We start from the raw sequence: 18,201 nt of genomic DNA on the forward strand, positions 1-18,201 counted from the left end.
GCTGTATAACAAAGTGAATCAGCTATATGTATACATATATCCCCATATCTCCTCCCTCTTGCGTCTCCCTCCCTCCCTCCCTATCCCACCCCTCTAGGTGGTCACAAAACACCAAGCTGATCTCCCTGTGCTATGCAGCTGCTTCTCACTAGCTATCTATTTTACATTTGGTAGTGTATATGTCCGTACCGCTCTCTCACTTCGTCCCAGCTTACCCTTCCCCCTCCACGTATCCTCAAGTCCGTTCTCTACATCTGCGTCTTTATTCCTGTCCTGCCCCTAGGTTCTTCAGAACCTTTTTTTTTTTTTTTAGATTCCATATATATGTTTATTTCTTTTAAATTTGGGACAATAACACTTTGTGTTTATGGGGTGGGGGTAACAACAGGTAATGGGGATCAATATGAGGACCCCCCCATTACAGATGCTTTCTCTTTCATTCTCCCTGTTTCCCTGCCCTTATTTAAGTCCTGCAAAGGGTTAACTAACTACACACAGCATAGCGCCTCAACCTAGCACATGCAAGTTATTCAATAAATATTTATTGATGAGATGACAAGAGATCAGGGGATGTTCTGCCCAGCTCTTTCCTCCACCCAGTGCTGTTAGCCTGAAACCATGGCCCATGAATTGTATCCTTGTCACTCAAAATCCTGAGATTACTAAACTGGATCAAGGTCTCGGTTGAGCAAGACAGAAGTCAGCCCTGGCAATGGCTGTGCCTGGTTGGTGAGACACCATTGATAGGAGGAATGGTCAATATTTAGAGCAAAAGAACATCACATAGAGAACTGTCACTCCACACCTGAAACAATGAAGGGACACGCAACACATCTAGAAGACACTTACAATTCTGTCTACGTCACAGACTGTGAGAGAAGCTTTACTCAAAACACACTTCGCTTGGCAGAAACATAAACTGTAAGAAATGTGTAGTCCATTTCAGAGTGCCCTACTGTGTAGGTTTCTTTTCATCGTGGCAACTTGACTGTTGTTTCTGTAGGTTTGTACCTTGACTGAGTTCAACATGATATGGGGGTTCATGGAAAACCAAACATACAGCCAACACGCCCTTAACAATCAACCGACTGTCTTTCCGTGATACCAGGTGAAGGCCAAATTCAGACATTTCCGGCTTCAGAGCCTTGAATGCATGAACAAGTGAAGTGCATTCCTGAAGAAATAGGTAGAGGCCATTTTGACATTAAGCAGGAAAAAATGGAGAATATCATATTCTGTTTTGATTGGCAGAGGGAATCAGAAGCTATTCCCATGGAATGCTTTCGAAATGATCCCAGGGCTGAGAAAATCTCAATTCTGCCCTAATCTCTTCATTGGAAGCTTCTCAACATCTTGGACTCTCCCTCTGGTCACTACATGTCTTTTCCCACCTCCCTCTTGATATCTCAAGACATCCAGAAATGCAGCTACGCAGTTGGGTGCACACGTGAACTTAGGCTTGGTGAGTTTTGTAAGTGAAGGTGCATTTGCCAACTCAGGTGAAATCACTTTAAAACTCTGCTTCTGAAGGCCTAGGTCTGCATGAGGCCATGCTTCAAGAATAAAATGGAGTAGAGTCAGGAGAGCTATGGAATGCAGCCTTTGTGACAGGACTGTGATCAGAGAGTCTTCTAACTGTCTGCATCCCTACAAGGTGGGCCCTTTCCTTGGCAGGCGCTGGGAACTGTCAAACCAGCAGTGAATGGAGATAACGCTCAGGGTCCTAAGAAGCTGGCAGCACAAACAACACGGGAACCACGCTCTCGCCTCTCCCACGGGGGCTTCCCAAACAACTTCCTGAGCTCTTGCATGTTTATCTATTTCCTAATTTTCCAGTTTCTAAACTCAACCTATTTGGTGCTTGTAACGAAGAGCTTAGCATAAGAAGAAGATAGTAAGATGAAACTATTTTCATGACGATCCTCTAGAATCTTAGACTAGTCCCAGTAGCAAACTAGTCCCAATCCACAGATGGGAAAACTGGGGACCAGAGATGTTCAATGACCTACACTCTCCTCAACAAGATCTGGGTCTCATTATTGGTTAGTGGGGGAATTTGGGCGAGGACCCATCTATCTCATCTCCTAGCATCAGTCTTCTGGGTGTAAGATGACCACTAGCTGCTGGGTTCGGCTTCCAAGGCAGCGAGATTAAATGAGAGGAGGTTAAGACAGGAGGGTAAGACCCATTACTGGGGGTGTAATGTATAGGACTTTCAGTTTGGAGCAGCTGGATTTTTTCCTACTGAGAGGACCAGTGATAATAACAGGATTCTGGAGCATTCTGGATTGATTCAAAGAGATATTAGGAAATTTTAGGTGGAAAAGGAGTTGGAAATACAGGAGCCAGTGGGAGTGTTTCCTAGGCTTTCATTTGCGCACATGCTCTCATTTTCTTTCTACTGCAGGTGAAATGAGTTGCTGGCTGCACGTCCGTGTGCCAACAGCCTGCTGCACTGATAGAACTGGGAGTTTCTGTTTAATCGCATGCTCTATCTTAATCCTGCTGACCCCAGAACAAGCTGGACAGGCCACACCACATACTTTGGGAAGAACTTGAGCTCTCTCACGGAAAATGACGGTGATGGGGACAACGAGAAGGAGGCAGGGACACTGCAGGAAAGTGGAAAAGGTGGTGACCAAGAAGGTTTGTGACCACAGACCGTCCAGGAGATTAGAAGAGATCCCTCTTGGGCCACCTGGGAGGTTTGGATTAAGTGACAAGAAGGTCAAGAAAGGTCATTCTGAAGGGGATGCGTGGTGGCAGGTCTCATCCAGTGCAGTTCTGCTGGCTTATCCCATTCTGACCTAACCCAGGGTTCAGATAAAATACCACGTAGACCGTGCTCTGGAGATGTGATGCCTTTAGAACTACGACAGACATTGGAGACATTTCTAAAAGTAAAGACAGTCCAGTAAGCAAAGTTAACTACTGCGGAAGATCTACAGACAGCAATACCCATGCATATTTCTCTTCGTCTTTTGAATGGCTTGGCGGAGATACACATTACTTTTGCAGTTATTACCACACATGCTACATTCAACTAAAAAACCTGCTCAGGTCCCCAGATATGTCTTTTGTAAGAAGATAAATCAAGGGGTAGGGAGGCGAGGAAATGAGTACGAATGGAAGAGCATACAGAATACGTTCGGGGGTTGTCTGACTGCCATCTTCGTTTGCCAATAATATTCCAGGAGGCAGAGGTGAAAAAAAGTTCTGTTTCTTTCCTGCTTTGTCGATATTGTTCTAATAGAGCTCGTCTAGTCTTTATTGATTCTCCTTCGTCCTGCCACCTTTGCAATTTTGGGTTTGAGTTTTCCTGATGCTCTGGCCCTGAGCCCGCATCCCCAGGGAACCACCCTCATCCGGCCAGCCCCCGACCCCAGGCTGCCCCCCCTGTACAGGCCTGAATTACTTCAAGGGAGAGTCGATTAATGGCTTCTGTTCGTGAAAGAAGCTTTTCACAGAGCCTCAACTCTGCTGTCTGGAGCTCTCGGAGGATCAGGCGGAAGGGGAGAGAGAGGCGGAGTGGTCTGTGGGGTTAAGACGTCTTTGAATGTAATGACTATTGGAAACAAAGGCTCTCCCTTCCTGGAGGCCCCAGGGCCGTGGCCTGTTGGAAACGCCTACAATAAGTAATAAGGATAACCCTCTAACAAGACATCGAGAGTTTAAAAAAGGACTATTGTTTTAATATGGGATTTATTCCTGGCTGCTGGTCATCACTGCAAGTCTACCTGGAGGCTTCAGATTTCAAAGATGAGGAAAAAGGACCAGCGTGGAGGAGGGGCAGCCCCAGGGGTGAGAAGGTCACAGAGCTGACAGCCGTGGGAATGTCCTGCCGACCTCTCTCTTCAGGCCCAGGCAGACTCCAGAGGTAACACGAGCAGCCAGACCCACCGGGAGATGCTGCCCTTGTCTGCCCGAGGGCCCCTTGGAGCACAGCAGGCTGTGATTTCACACAGATGCAGCAGCCAGGAACACACCGACCAGTGCACCGGCCTAGCCAGGCCATGCGCATTGCTAGTAGGAAGTCCAATGTCAACTTCCCAGGGGTACCGTCCCTCAGGAAACCGGTCCCCTCGAGGTACAATTTGACATTTACAAATGGATTTAGGTGTGACTTTCTTCCTCATTTTCAATTTACAACCACTCAGATGACTGAGAATCTCTAGACGAGAGAGTTTGGGTGAAGGGCAGACTCAGGTGGGCAGACCCAGTTAGAAAGTGGCTTTTTTCCCTTGAATTTGCTACCTGACAAGGTCAATGGCAGCTGGGGGTGGGGTGGCGGGTGGGGATGAATGTCGGTCCACGATCCCCCTGAGTTCTGACTTTCTAATATTCTGAACCACATGCCCCAGTCACAGACATAATTACAGGCCCTTTTCCTCGTACTTTTCAGAAGTTTCACCGGGGGCTTTCTGGCAGAAGTCCTGCTCATGCAGCTCAGAGATCTTTGCTGCCAACAGCAGAGCCCCTATTTTTCTTGTCAGCAGAGACAGTCACGTTAACTGTCAAGCCTGAAAGAGCCCCACCCAGCTCTGTTTGGTGTCACGTGGTTGGTTTTTTTTTTTTTTTTGAAAGGCCCTGCTGTAACAGCAAGAATTGCTGGGTGTCCTTTTCTAAGTAAACAGGAAATATCACTCTGTTTGAAAAAAAAAAGAATCCCTCTTCTCAGCACAAATGCGATAATACGCCAACTTATCTTTCCCGTGAATATTGAAGTAGGAGCAGCCCAGTCCTCTTATAGCAGCCCAGCCCTCTTCTTAGCTTCTGAACCTTCAGCGAGCAGAATCTCCGGAAGGCCCGGCTGACCAGCACGTTTAAAAAATCCTTCCACTGATTTCTGGGAGGCAGTAGCATCACAGTTAGGAAAGGCAACGATGCATGAAAACAAACAAACAAACTGCAAAATCACATTTAAGGGGCGAGATGGTACGCATCTACATTTTAGTCGCAGCAAGAATTAGTGTTTTGGTATTTGACCGCTTTTCTATATCTGAAAAAGCTGGAGCCTTGAGTCAGTCGGGAGAGTTGACACGCGGCAGCAGAAAGAAACACAGGATGGATGGCTTTTTTTCCATTACATCAGGACCTGGGTTCGTGTGTCAGGCAGGCGCAACCCCACCAGTCCTCCACACACGAGCACGGTGGAGGCCAGCAGGATGGGGATTGCTTTGGTGATGCTGACCAGGGAGCCGAATATTAAGTTTCCGAGGACGGCCGCTGCTTTGCACAGTGCATTCAAGAAGCCAAAGCCTGTTGCCCTGCAAAGGACAGAGATATGGACAAGGTTGAGAAAGTGTCTTCCAAGAGTCCAACTTTAGACACAAATGTCTTCCAGGACAATTTTCAAAGATCTTCAAGTAGACTGTTTTGTACGTCCTTAGAGTAAGTAATCAAATATTTGTCAGCACATTTGCAAGTAGAGAACCCCAGCTGTTGGTATTGTTCCTTCAGCCCTCTGTTGACTTTCTTGCCACCTCAACTGATTCTTATTCTGCCCGTGAGTTTATTGTGAAGAGAAAGAGAAAGGACATTTCAGGGAGTCAGAAAAGTTACATTAAATTGAAATGTATGACGATGTATTTCTTTAAATTTTACTTTTTACTCCCTATTTCCTCTTAGCTTAATTCGTGTGTGAGGTTTTAAATACTTAAAGTGCATGGAACTTTCAGAGAAAATCAGGGATGACTGGGTTGTACTTGCATCGTTCTGGTACCACAGAAGTGAACTATCATACTCTTGTCCCAAATGTTTTTGGTAGCGGGCAGAAACTGAACCCTGAGCTGGGTGGCGACCAATGAGCTAGTGACACATTTCTTACACCCTCACCAGAGTCCTAGGTGGGAAATCAAGCCCAAGACAATATTACAGAGGAAATCAGATTGTAGGCCCATAGAAGATCTTGTTTAACTCTGCTGACATATAATATGTGCACGTGGTATATGAATAAGACACATCCCATTTCTTAAGACATTCTTTGGAAAAGAAAAATTTTACTATCTTTATGGGTGTTGAATGTAATTTTACTGTGGTTTTCTAGGCAAGAAATTTCATTTTGTTCATAAGAGTACGGATACTGCTGACATCATGAGATAATATTAATTTCCTCTGCCTTATGCCGGCTCCCTGTTTTTTGCCCGTCACCGGGTATTATGTGTGTAATAAAGGCATATTGAATGCAGGGTTAACTGTTGGATACCTTTATCCCCCTCCAGAGGGAAATGCATTTTATATACCGTAAAATGCAGTACTTAGTACACATCTTTCTTTGATTGATTTGTAAATTTGTTTACTGTAGGTTTTCCTTTGGCCAGTCAGAACAACTACTCTTCACGACGTATGCTATTCCTAGTGATATTTTCTACAATGTGTAGATATTTACTGTGGGTATTATCCAGCCATTCCCCTTCCCATACCATAAGAAAGGAATAAGCACCCCTCCTGTGCTGTAGGAACCGAGCCATTGATTTTGCTGGTGAGAACAGACCTAAGAAACGGCAGCAAAAGCACTGCCTTTCTTTTATGGCCAAGACACCTAGAAAGTCGAGTAAGTGGCCTCTGCAGTGTTGCAAAGTTGCCAACTGTTTGGATCTTGGAAGGGGTGTAACAGAATCTCTGATGGAGAAAAACAGGAACTTCTTGAGAAGAGGGTAAGCTCATTTTGTATTCTTCCTCTTCTTTTTGGTTTGTTTTTAAAGAAAGAGACTAGTAATAGCAACAACCACCAGAAAGATAAGGAGATTTAATGTACTGATAACTATTTTCAAATGAAATCGCTTGAGGTTACACATTGAGTACCACAGAAGACTTAAGCAGAATGACATCATCATCTACACCACCCCCACCTCCATGGAGAGGCCAGGAGGCCAAACTGCCTATTTTTATTTTTTTAATTAAAAGACTTTTTTTGAGCAGTTTTTGGGCTCCAAAGAATTGAGTGAAGAGAAGAGAGAATTTCCATATAGCCCCTCACCTTCCACCCCTATTATTAACATCTTAGTACATTTGCTACAATTGACGAGCCAATATTAATATATTACTGTGAACTAAAGTCCATAGTTTACATTAGGGTTCACTGTGTTGTGTATTCTATGGGCTTTGACAAATGTATAATGACATGTATCCACCATTATAGCATCGTACAGAATAACAGTTTCACAGCCCTAAAAATCCTGGCAGCCACAGATCCTTTTACTATCTCCATAGTTTCACCTTTTCCAGAATGTCATATAATTCAAATTATATAGTATGTAGCCTTTTCAGATCGGCTTCTTTCACTTTTTTTAAACTACATTTTAGTTTCTAGATTCTAGAGTCATAAATTACCCAATGCATCTCATGGTAGTGAGATAAGCTGTATTGTTCTGGGGAAAATGGCTAGCGTGTATGTTGCTGATAAGTGAAAGGGAAACATTCTGTATGAAGAAGTCTCTTGATGACAAAACTTCAGAATGAGCCATGAGGAATTTACATCTGGGTTAAAATAACCATATTTTGCCAAGCTATAAACCTCTGGTACGACTCAGAACAGGGTAAAAAATACAGGCAGTTATCTCCTTTCATTACCGAAACTATAACAGAGGAATAGACGACTTCCTGAGATCTCCAAGCAGCAATAAGAGAGATGCATCAGGAACATCTGGTGTCAGAAGCCGCTAAAAAATACGATCAAATTCTAATTTCTTAAGAATCTCCATTTTCATTGATCAAGCAGAGGCAGTTCTTCAGATAATAATCTGGTGTGGCTACAAGGCACATAGCCTCCTTAAATTACTGTGGGCATTCCAGAAAACATGACTGTCCTTTCCTTGGATAAGTAAATTATTTCTTCAAATAATTGAAGCTGGAGGGTGTGATTTTCTACACACAGGAGACACAGTTGTATTAGAAAAATTATTCTCCAAGTGGTTCTCCCTTGGGGTTATCTGTTTCTCAGTAAACAAGCTTTTAGTTCATTTATTCCCTTGTTCTTATTTAAAGGAAGGTTATGAACTTCTGCAGACATCCTAAGCACAAGTCCCTTTGTCCTCATCAAGGCCTTGGAGGGTGGCGAGCTCAGAGCTGGCAGAGCCCAATTGGACTTAACTGACTTCCCAGCAGTAGGAAAAGCTACTGCATTTTTTTTCCAGACCAAAGGTGTTCTGCGAAGAGGAAGAATGCAATAATCTGTTGTCTTTTTACAAGTTCCATCCCTTGTTCCCCTACCTCTCCAGCCAGAATCCTTTGTTTTCAATTCTTGCTGAACCTATTTCTTGAAATCTTTTAAAGGGAAATTCCTTTCCCAACAGTACCCTGTGACTGCAGCAGCCCTGTTCCCCATTCCATTAAGGTGCTCCTTCTCCCTGCACCATTAACTCCCTCTGATGCTGGTGCAGGCAGCAGGCTTGCTGCAGTGCTTAGGCTCAGCTGATGGGGGATGGGGCCGCCAGAGCATACCCTCACCGCAGCTGCACTGTGGCTTCTTCTCCAGGGCCTTCACAATGCAGTGGGTTCTAGTGCATTTATATTGTTTTATACTTTAATTGGTGGCCAGGAGGGCTTCCCTGGTAGCGCAGTGGTTAAGAATCCACCTGCTAATGCAGGGGACACGGGTTCGAGCCCTGGTCCAGGAAGATCCCACATGCCGCGGAGCAACTAAGCCCGTGCACCACAACTACTGAGCCTGTGCTCTAGAGCCCACGAGCCACAACTACTGAGCCCACGCGCCACAGCTACTGAAGCCCGTGTGCCTAGAGCCTGTGCTCCACAACAAGAGAAGCCACCGCAATGAGAAGCCCGCACACTGCAACAAAGAGTAGCCCCTGCTCGTTGCAACTAGAGAAAGCCCACGTACAGCAACAAAGACCCAATGCAGCCAAAAATAAAAAAAATAAATAAAAAATTAAAAAAAAATTGGTGGCCAGGAGAAGGAGACCCCATTCTGGATAGTGAGGATAGTTTTGCCTTCACATCCAGCCTCTTTCTTATTTGGTTTTTCTGACTTCAATGCAGGGTCAGCCCTAGGTTTTTTGAGGCTCCTGGGAAGACGAAAAGGTCACTGAATAATGACAGCACTTAGACGCCTGGCACATGGTACATATGCTGGTGTTAGCCATTGTTTTCAACACTAGCTGAAATAGCTGACCCATCGACTGATGAAATTAGGAAAAAAAATTAAATGTTACATTTTGAAAAGGCCTGAAATTGTGTAGAGTGTAGATCCAGACTCAGCTCATGGAATTTACCTGTTAAAGGGTAAAGTGTGAGCATTCTTTCGGTCTAGTCTAAGCTCTGGAAATGAACTTTTTCCAGACAACTCAGTTAAGTCATTGGCAGAAGTTACTTTAGCATGGGACATTTTGGAAAGTACAGGCAGTCCTAAAATCAGAAATACATGTGATCTAAAGATTCATCTGGGAGTCGGCTATTTAAAACACAATGAATTTAATTTTTCTCATAGAAACAATAACACAAATGATGGCTAGCTTCCCAGATTAATCTAAAAAAGCTATTTTAACACTGAATCCATCTGAGCAATTGGACCACAATGCTGAGAGCACTAGAAACCCCTTGAATATTTCTCTAATGAGCAAATTGGTTCTTAATATGGTTCTAATACACATCTCCTATGCATTTATTTATTTATTAACAGTCATTCATTAAGCATCTATTATGTGCCTAACACTGCACTAGGTACCACGGACCCCAAAATTAATAAGATGAAGCCTCTTTTTACACTAAGACAGGTGCAGAGAGATCATGATAACACAACATGCTAAGTGCATTAATAAAGATACCCACAGGCTACTACAGGGGCATAGAGGATGTGAAGTGATCTCCCGCTGTGGGTGGAGACAGTTGAAGAAAGGCTTCTCAGAGGGGATGGATGAGAATAGAATTGGTCTTGAAGGAACAGGAAGAGCTTGCAGGTGAGGATGGAATGTGGACAAAGGTGTTCTCTGGCTCTCAAAATACCCTCACATCTCTCTAAAGTACCTCCGTGGTACCCCACTCAGGTGTACCTTAGACATCTTCTCCAAAACCTTCCTGAGTGCCAAATGACCTGCCTCCCTCCAGTCCCCAAACAAGTTTCCCATTTCCTCCTGCAGCTGTTCTCAACTTGGGGTTAGAATAGCAACCTGGTTGAACTACGGTGCAGACATGTGTAACCACAGCCTCACCCAGCCGTGCGCAAAACATCACTTATGGAGCTTTTAAAACACAGTGATGTGGTCATACCAATGCCTAGGGCCATGCTCCCAGAACTTCTGACTTTACTGCTCTACTGGGAGTCAAGGCATTGGTATTTTTTAGAAGCCCTGTGTGAGTCTAAGGGGTATCCAGGGCTGAGCACTCTACAATTCTCCCAGAAATACCTACACTTTTGAATTGATTTCGATTTACTGTTATATACAAAATGCAATTACAAAAGCAAAACATCTGCTCCAGCCCTCCAACAAATGGTTTTTTTTTTTTTTTTTTTGGCGGTACGCGGGCCTCTCACTGTTGTGGCCTCTCCTGTTGTGGAGCGCAGGCTCAGCGGCCATGGCCCATGGGCCCAGCTGCTCCGCGGCATGTGGGATCTTCCTGGACCGGGGCACAAACCCGCGTCCCCTGCATTGGCAGGTGGACTCTCAACCACTGCACCACCAGGGAAGCCCCAACAAACGGTTTTCAGTTCTGAATTTCCTTTAGTGTGCTTCCAATCATATCTATATTTTTGCAAATCACAGGATTTCTACAACTTTGCTTTCTGCTTTCCCCCCAATCATTCCCAAAGCTGTTTGTTTGCGTTTTGTTTAAAACGAAATGATTTAGCACATAACCATTATTTCTGTAACCATACCATTGGATAATTAGAGCTTTCTACATTTGGAGGAACATGAATGAGATTGCCGTGAACACCTTCATATATAGGACCTCCTTTGTTTGGATGTGTTCATTAGGGAATATCACGCAGTACAACACAGCCAAGGGAAAATGTTCACGATATGGTGTGGGGAGACCGAGGGCAACCAGGAACACCGAGGCCCACAGGAGAGGAATTAACGCCAAAGGCTTCGCCCAACCTCTTTTCTTTCCCCTCCCTGGGCCTGCTGTCTTATTTACTCAACTTTGCACAGCTCATTTTCACTAGAGGCAGTTTCTCACCTAACCTGCCTCATTTCCTTTTCTTCCAACTCTTGGTTGGACTCTGGGCAGCCATGAAAACTCTCCCTGTTGGACCAGACCTCCTTCCTGCTCCCCTCCTAAGGGTTGGCTTGTACCAACCGCAAGGCTCTCCTGTCAGGGTTTAGCCTTATTTAGATCCTGGCCACATCTCTGGGGTGGGCCTGTGTAGCCTTTCACATTCACTCATTTCAACTTGCTTCAGGGCTGGCACAGGGATGAATAGGATACTTGTGAAATGAACTAAGGAATTTTCTGATATCTTCAAAATACATTGGAAGTATATTTCTGTAATGGGTAGTTTTTTAAATCAACATTGTTAATTTTACTATTCAAATCTATATATCTTTTTTTTTGAATTTTATTTTATTTATTTTTTCATACAGCAGGTTCTTATTAGTTATCTACTTTATACATATTAGTGTATATATGTCAATCCCAATCTCCCAATTCATCCCACCACCAACCCCCCGCCACTTTCCTCCCTTGGTGTCCATACGTTTGTTCTCTACATCTGCGTCTCAATTTCTGCCCTGCAAACTGGTTCATCTGTACCATTTTTCTAGGTTCCACATATATGTGTTAATATACGATAAGTAATGGGCATTTTTTAAGAAAACTGAAGTATAGTTGATTTACAATGTTGTGCTAGTTTCTGGTATATAGCAAAGTGATTCAGTTATACATATATATACATATTCTTATTTATTTATTTATTTATTTATTTATGGCTGCATTGGATCTTCATTGTGGTGTGCGGGCTTCTCATTGCAGGCTCAGTAATTGTGGTGCATGGGCTTAGTTGCTCCGTGGCATGTGGGATCTTCCCGGACCAGGGATCGAACCCGTGTCCCCTGAATTGGCAGGTGGATTCTTAACCACTACTCTACAAGCGAAGCCTGTTTTTCATATTCTTTTCCATTATGGTTCATTACAGTATATTGAGTACAGCTCTGTGTGCTATAGAGTAGGACCTTGTTGTTTATCTATTTTATATATAGTAGTTTATATCTGCTAATCCCAAATGTAATGAGCATTTTAGTGGACATTAGTTGGTCCATGTTTATTTATTGATGCCAGACTATTATCTTGCTTTCGTGGAGGAAAAACCCCTAGTTTCACATTCTGAAACCAGGACAGACTGAATTCAATTGCTTTCTGATCTTCAAAGGAAGAGAAAATTTGTCTCATCTAAGCAGTGAGTATAGGTGTGTGGTCTGTGTGTGTCCTCCTTAATTTGGGAAGATGGCATCCTGCAAGCAGGGCTTTTCTTACTCACAAACAAGTGGAGGACTTACTTGCAGTTTTGAGCCCATAGGAATCCCTGGGTCCAAAGTGGGCTTCCAACTCCCTCCCTCCCCACAACCAACAAGGGTCATCCTATTGCTTGTTCCTGTTGAAATGCAAATATATTCAGGTCAAAATGGAAGCCTTTGTGTCTTGTCACTTATCTGATAAACCTCGCTAGGAAGTGAGTCCCTGGGCCAGGGTAAATGATGACAGAATGAAAGTGAGCCCTGGGAGGCAACCTGGAGTTCGTCTAAGGCCATGGTTGATGGACACGGTTGTATATCCCAAACACTGTGTGAGCTTCTTAGAAACTGATTCCCAGAGGCCCACCCCAGACCTACTGGGACGGTTCTATATGTCACAGACTAGGTATGCCCGTGCTGGGAGCTGCACCGAAGGGTCATTACATATGGGTTTGATGCTAAGGGATCCAGGGCAAGTTACTTTCCCCCCTCTGTGGCTCCTTTTCCTCACCTGAAAATGGAATAAAACTACCTACCCTTGTAGGGTTGGAGAGAGGATTAAATAAGGTTAAATGAGATAATCTGAATACTCGGCACTGTGCCTGACTCACCCATTCATTTCTCAGATGAGAACACCAAGCTCCAGAAAGGTTCAAGGACTAATCTAAAGTTACCCAGCTGCTTTCTGGTAGCGTCCATACCTGAATTCAGGTTTCCTCCACATTGCTGATGGAGAAGCAGGAGGAGAGGAAGAAGATGTTTCCAACAGGCAGTGCTGACTGGGGAAGGGGGAGCTGACAGTTGCAGGCTCTGGAGGACACAGGCCATGGATGGACAAAGTGGAAGAGGAACACAGAAGGGCAGCCGGGGAGAACTGAACAGGAATGCTCCCTCACTCACAACTGGTCCAACTAGCTTACCTTGGAGAGTAGGGAGCCAGACCCCACACAGGGAGGAGGACTATCACCCATAACCAGCTGGATTGTAAAAAGCATCTTTTTTTCCATCTTTCTATCTTTGGAGCTCATATTCTAGTGGGTGACAGACAGTAGACAAATGTATACCCTAACGTCCTATCATCATATGGTCTGGGAGGTAATTTGCTTTAAAAGTACATCAGTATAAAGATAAGTTGTCTCTATACCCATAGAATTTAAAACATGTTAATCAGGAATTAACAGGCCAGAGGTGATTACTTAGGGCTTTAACTATCATTTTAGAAATCTACATGAGAAGGTTTGTTAATGAACATGGAGATCAGTTTTCATTGGTGATACGAGTGCTTGATATGCAGTTGACTAGAATGTTCTGCCCTTAGCACGATGGATGGACAAGCATCCTCCAAGCCCCGCAACCTGGTGAAATGGTACCCTTGGTCCAGATTCCAGACTCTAGAGCCCACTGGTCCTGGACTCTGACACTTACAGGCATACTCTGCTGCCTGACCAGCCCCAAGTCTGGTGGTCCTGCTGTCAGCATGTCATGTCCATGGCCCTTTCAGGCAAGGGCAGAGAGATAGACTTCCCTGGAGTCAAGAATGGGCTGTAGGACTGTTTTTGCGACCATTTGCACATTTGGTAGGATTTGCTGCCATTTAATACATCCCCTGGGGGTGAGGTGGTGGGTGAAGGGCCATATACTGCCCCCCCCAACTTTCCACTTCTAACTTCCAGAGATAAAAATGATCTGACATTTGCTGAATGGCCAAAGTGACTCAGGTCACATAAAATATAAATATATATAATGATATGGGCTCTAAAAAAAATAAAGCCGGGCAAAGGGAAATGGAGTGTAGGTTGGTTAGAAAAGATGACTGAATCAAAGATTCCTTCATCTCCAAATCTTTAAACAATAAGTGAGGTCTTTATCTTCATGGGCACAGACGTAGAATCTCATTTTATATCTCAAACAACTGAGGCACAGTTACGCTGAGTGGTCTTCCTGAGGTCACACAGCTGGCCGGTAAGAGATCCAGGATTAAAGAACTTCAGGCCTGAGCTCCTGGAAGGAATGGGGAACTTCTCTGTCTAAACAAACACAGCCCTAAGGGGAGGAGATTAGGGTGGTTAATTCTGGGCAGATGTTTTAATTTTAGCTCATCAAGGAAGAGGACCAACCCAGAGCACTGGGTGACAGCAGCAGCTGTCCAGGATGAGCAGGGAACAGCAGGTGGGAACAATCAGGGGTTTATTTTCTCATCCTTTCTGAGGTCATATCTGAAACTGGGCATGTGTAAGTGGAGGGGAGGAAGAAGGAGGCCAGTGGCCAGAGAAAGCCAGGAGCAGGTTGCTAGAAGAATCCCCGTGAGACAGGCGTGCTGGGCTGAGGGATTCTGTGCAGAGTTGGTGGCCAGTGGGGACAGCCTCGGTTTCATCACTTACAAGGTGGGAGCTCCTTGCCCTGAGCTCCATGGAGGAGGGGTAAGAATGGCTCTGGGCCATATGGAGATAGGAAGTGTGAGCCGGGGAGCTCCCAGCAGGAAGTCGCTGCCTGGATGCAGAAGGACACGCAGGCTGGAACTCAGAACCAAAATGAACCAGAGCATGTGCTGCCTCTAGAGATCTTCCTTGACTTACTATGAGTTATATCCCTCCAAACCCATCATAAGTTGAATGTATCATAAGTCAGAAATGCATTTAATAACCCTACCGAACATCATAGCTTAGCCTAGCGTCCCTTAAATGTGCTCAGAACACATACATTAGCCTGCGGTTGAACAAAATCATCTAACGCAAAGCCTATTTCATAATAAAGTGTTAAATATCTCATGTAATTTACTGAATGCTGCATTGAAAGTGAAAAACAGAATGGTTGTATATATGTTCCTTCAAGTCTCAGCTCAGATATCACTCCTTCTAAGGAACCCTTTCTTCTGCTTTCAGAACACCATGTCCTTTCCCCACAATAACCCTGCCTGATGTTCACTTGTCCTTAAGCTCCATGAAAGTAATGAACACAAAGTAATGACTACAAATGGCTTATTCATGGTTGTATCGCAGGCACTCCAAAAAAAGTTGTTGTGTAAATAAATGAACAATATTAAAAGTCATATTGAGATGGAGTAGACATACTTTTCTTATTCTTCCTACTAAATACAGCTAAAAGTCCTGGACGTTATAAAACAAACCTAAGAAGACTCTGGAAGATAAAAAAAAAAAGGCAGAGCAGCTGGGGACCTGGGGAATGGTGGCTTCCTGAATTTTCTTTTTGCCTCATACATCTGAGACTTGGAACTGACGAAGCTGGCAAAAGGAAATACCAACAGGTACAGATTTCAATAACACCCAAACCAGAGCCTGCTCTCTCTACCCAAAGGACCAGGATAGAGGCAGCCTAGCAAGACAGAAAACGTTTAGACAACAACCTCACTTCTCCAACCAAATACTGGAAAAAAGTGCAACCCAACTGCCAGCCACACCAGCAAAGGTCGAGTGGAGAACCTAGACTTCCATCCTCGTGAACCTGTAATGAGGGGCCTCAACATCACCATTGGGGTGGTGTCAGGGAAGGCTAAGTAGGAAGCTGGGATTTTCATCCATGCTGGCCAGTAATGAGTTTGTCCCTCCATGGTATTGGTTATCTTGAGGGGAGCCTGGACTCCCACTGCTGTGCAGCAGGAATGAGGACACCCTTTCTTGGCTGTCAATGGAGGCTGAATGGTAACCTGGACATCTATCTCCACCTGGCAATAATGGGGTAGTGCACCCCTTCCCCTCCCAGAGAGATGTCTGAGAATGCCAACCAAAACCAAAGGCTTAAATAAGATCAAAAGTCTCAGAACATAATATGAAAATGACTGCTTTCAACTGAATATCACTTATCATCCAAATAACCAGGAAGAGCTCAAACAGAATGAGAAAAAACAATTGAGATGCCAACATTGACATGACAGAGATGTTAACATTAACTGATAAAGCTTTTAAAGCTGTCATTATAATAATGCTTCAATGAGCAATTATGAACGCACTTGAAACTCTTGAACACACAGAAATACAGAACACATCATGAAAAAATAGAAAGCCTCAGCAAAGAAATAAAAGACATAAAGAAGAACCAAATAGAAATTTTAGAACTGAAAAATCCAATAACCAAAATAAAAAGCTTAGTGATTGGGCTCAACGGCAGAATGAAGGAGAGAGTGAAAAGAATCAGTAAATTGAAGACAGAACAATAGACACTATCCAATCTGAAAAACAAAGAGAACATAGACTAAAAAAAAAAGTTAACAGAGCATCAGAGACCTGTGGGACTCTAACAAAAGACCTAATACTTATATCACTGGAGTCCAAGCAGGAAAAGAGAAAGTATTCAAATAAATAATGGTTGAAATTTGAAATAATGGCTCACAAATTTGGCAAGAGATACAAACCTACAGATTCGAGAAGCTGAGTGAATCCCAAATGTGATAACCCAAAGAAATCCACACCAAGACAAAGAAAAAAGTCTTGAGAGCAGCCAGAAGGAACACTTCACCTGTAGGGAAAACAGATTGCTATATTCCCCCCTCTAAAAATGTTGCACCTGTTTTTAGAATTCCCACAACAGTCTCTGAGCAGTAATTTCACCCTCACCCACTCCAGTTAACACTGAGTTTTTAATCAGTCTTTAAAATCTTGGCTTTTCTGCATAATAAAAGAAAATTACACATCACCATTGCAATTCTACAAACAGGTGCAACATTTTTAGAGGGGGGGAATGTAGCAATCTGTTTTTCCCTATAGGTGAAGTGTTGCCTCTGGTGGCTTTCAAGATTTTTTTCTTTGTCTTGGTGTGGATTTCTTTGGCTTATCATGTTTGGGATTCATTCAACTTCTTGAACTTGAGGGGCTCCTAGATGGTTTCTAGATGGGGGCTGGTCTCCAGAAAAACTAACCATGTGATTAGAGGGTTGGAACTTTCAGCCTATCCCACCCTCACCTCAGGGAGGGGAGAGAGGCTGGAGACTGAGTTCAATCAGCAGCGGCCAATGATTTAATCAATCACGTCTACATAATGAAACCTCCATAAATCTGGAGAGCTTCCCGATTGGTGAACGCATCCACATGCCAGCAGGGTGGTGTACCCCCCAACTCTAGGATGACACAGGCTCCTGTACTTGGGAGTCTTCTGGACCTCACCCTATGTGCAGGCATACCTCATTTTATTGCACTTCATTTTATTATACTTGGAAGATATTGTGTTTTTTACAAATTGACCATTTGTGGCAACCCTGGGTCTAGCATGTCTATCAGCCTCATTTTCCCAACAGTATTTGCTCACTCCCTGTCTCTTTGTCACATTTTGGTAATTCTCACAATATTTCAAATGTTTCCATTACTATTATATCTGTTGTGGTGATCTGTAAATGAAACCAAACAGGACCCTGTGGGGCTTCTGGGATGGAAGCCTTTCTTTGTTTGTAGGGAACAGCCTCCAGCCACCATGAGGCCTCCCTAAGTCCCAAAGGGCAGATTCAAACAGTTGCTAGTCAGGGAAGGGAGGGGATGCTGAGACTAGGGAGGAGCAGCCAGGAAACAAGAGTGAAGCCTTGGGGCAGGGTCCTGGTTCCGCCTCAAGGGAGACACATAACAATATCTTTGAGCCCTTCTGCAGAACTAAAACCCCCAACAAATGGAAGATGTGAAACTATTTGATGAAGCATTCTTCATTCCAGAGAGGAGGTCACAGTTTGATAACCTTGAATCTCATAACCCCAGTTAATCTGAGATAACCCCAGAATCTCATCAGGAGACCACCTTAGGCCAGATGAAAGGAATGCAGGCCTTTGCGCACCCTGATCTTTATCAGCAACCCC

General features: G+C 44.0%; 1 protein-coding gene across 1 annotated transcript in view; it reads right to left on the reverse strand.

Annotated features, from left to right (window-relative positions):
- Nucleotides 1–264: 264 nt before the first annotated feature.
- The window catches only part of SV2C (synaptic vesicle glycoprotein 2C), a 245,242-nt gene continuing 227,305 nt past the window's right edge, over nt 265–18,201 (reverse strand). Inside the window, exon 13 of the mRNA XM_027100796.1 lies at nt 265–5,267. Within this exon, the coding sequence (XP_026956597.1) occupies nt 5,084–5,267 (184 nt within the window). The 3' untranslated portion in view covers nt 265–5,083. The remainder of the gene's footprint in view (nt 5,268–18,201) is intronic.

This window comes from Aethalodelphis obliquidens, unplaced genomic scaffold (genome assembly GCF_003676395.1).
Source record: "Aethalodelphis obliquidens isolate GAN/ISIS:26980383/991018 unplaced genomic scaffold, ASM367639v1 scaffold4, whole genome shotgun sequence".
In the NCBI taxonomy this organism is placed as follows: Eukaryota; Metazoa; Chordata; class Mammalia; order Artiodactyla; family Delphinidae; genus Aethalodelphis; species Aethalodelphis obliquidens.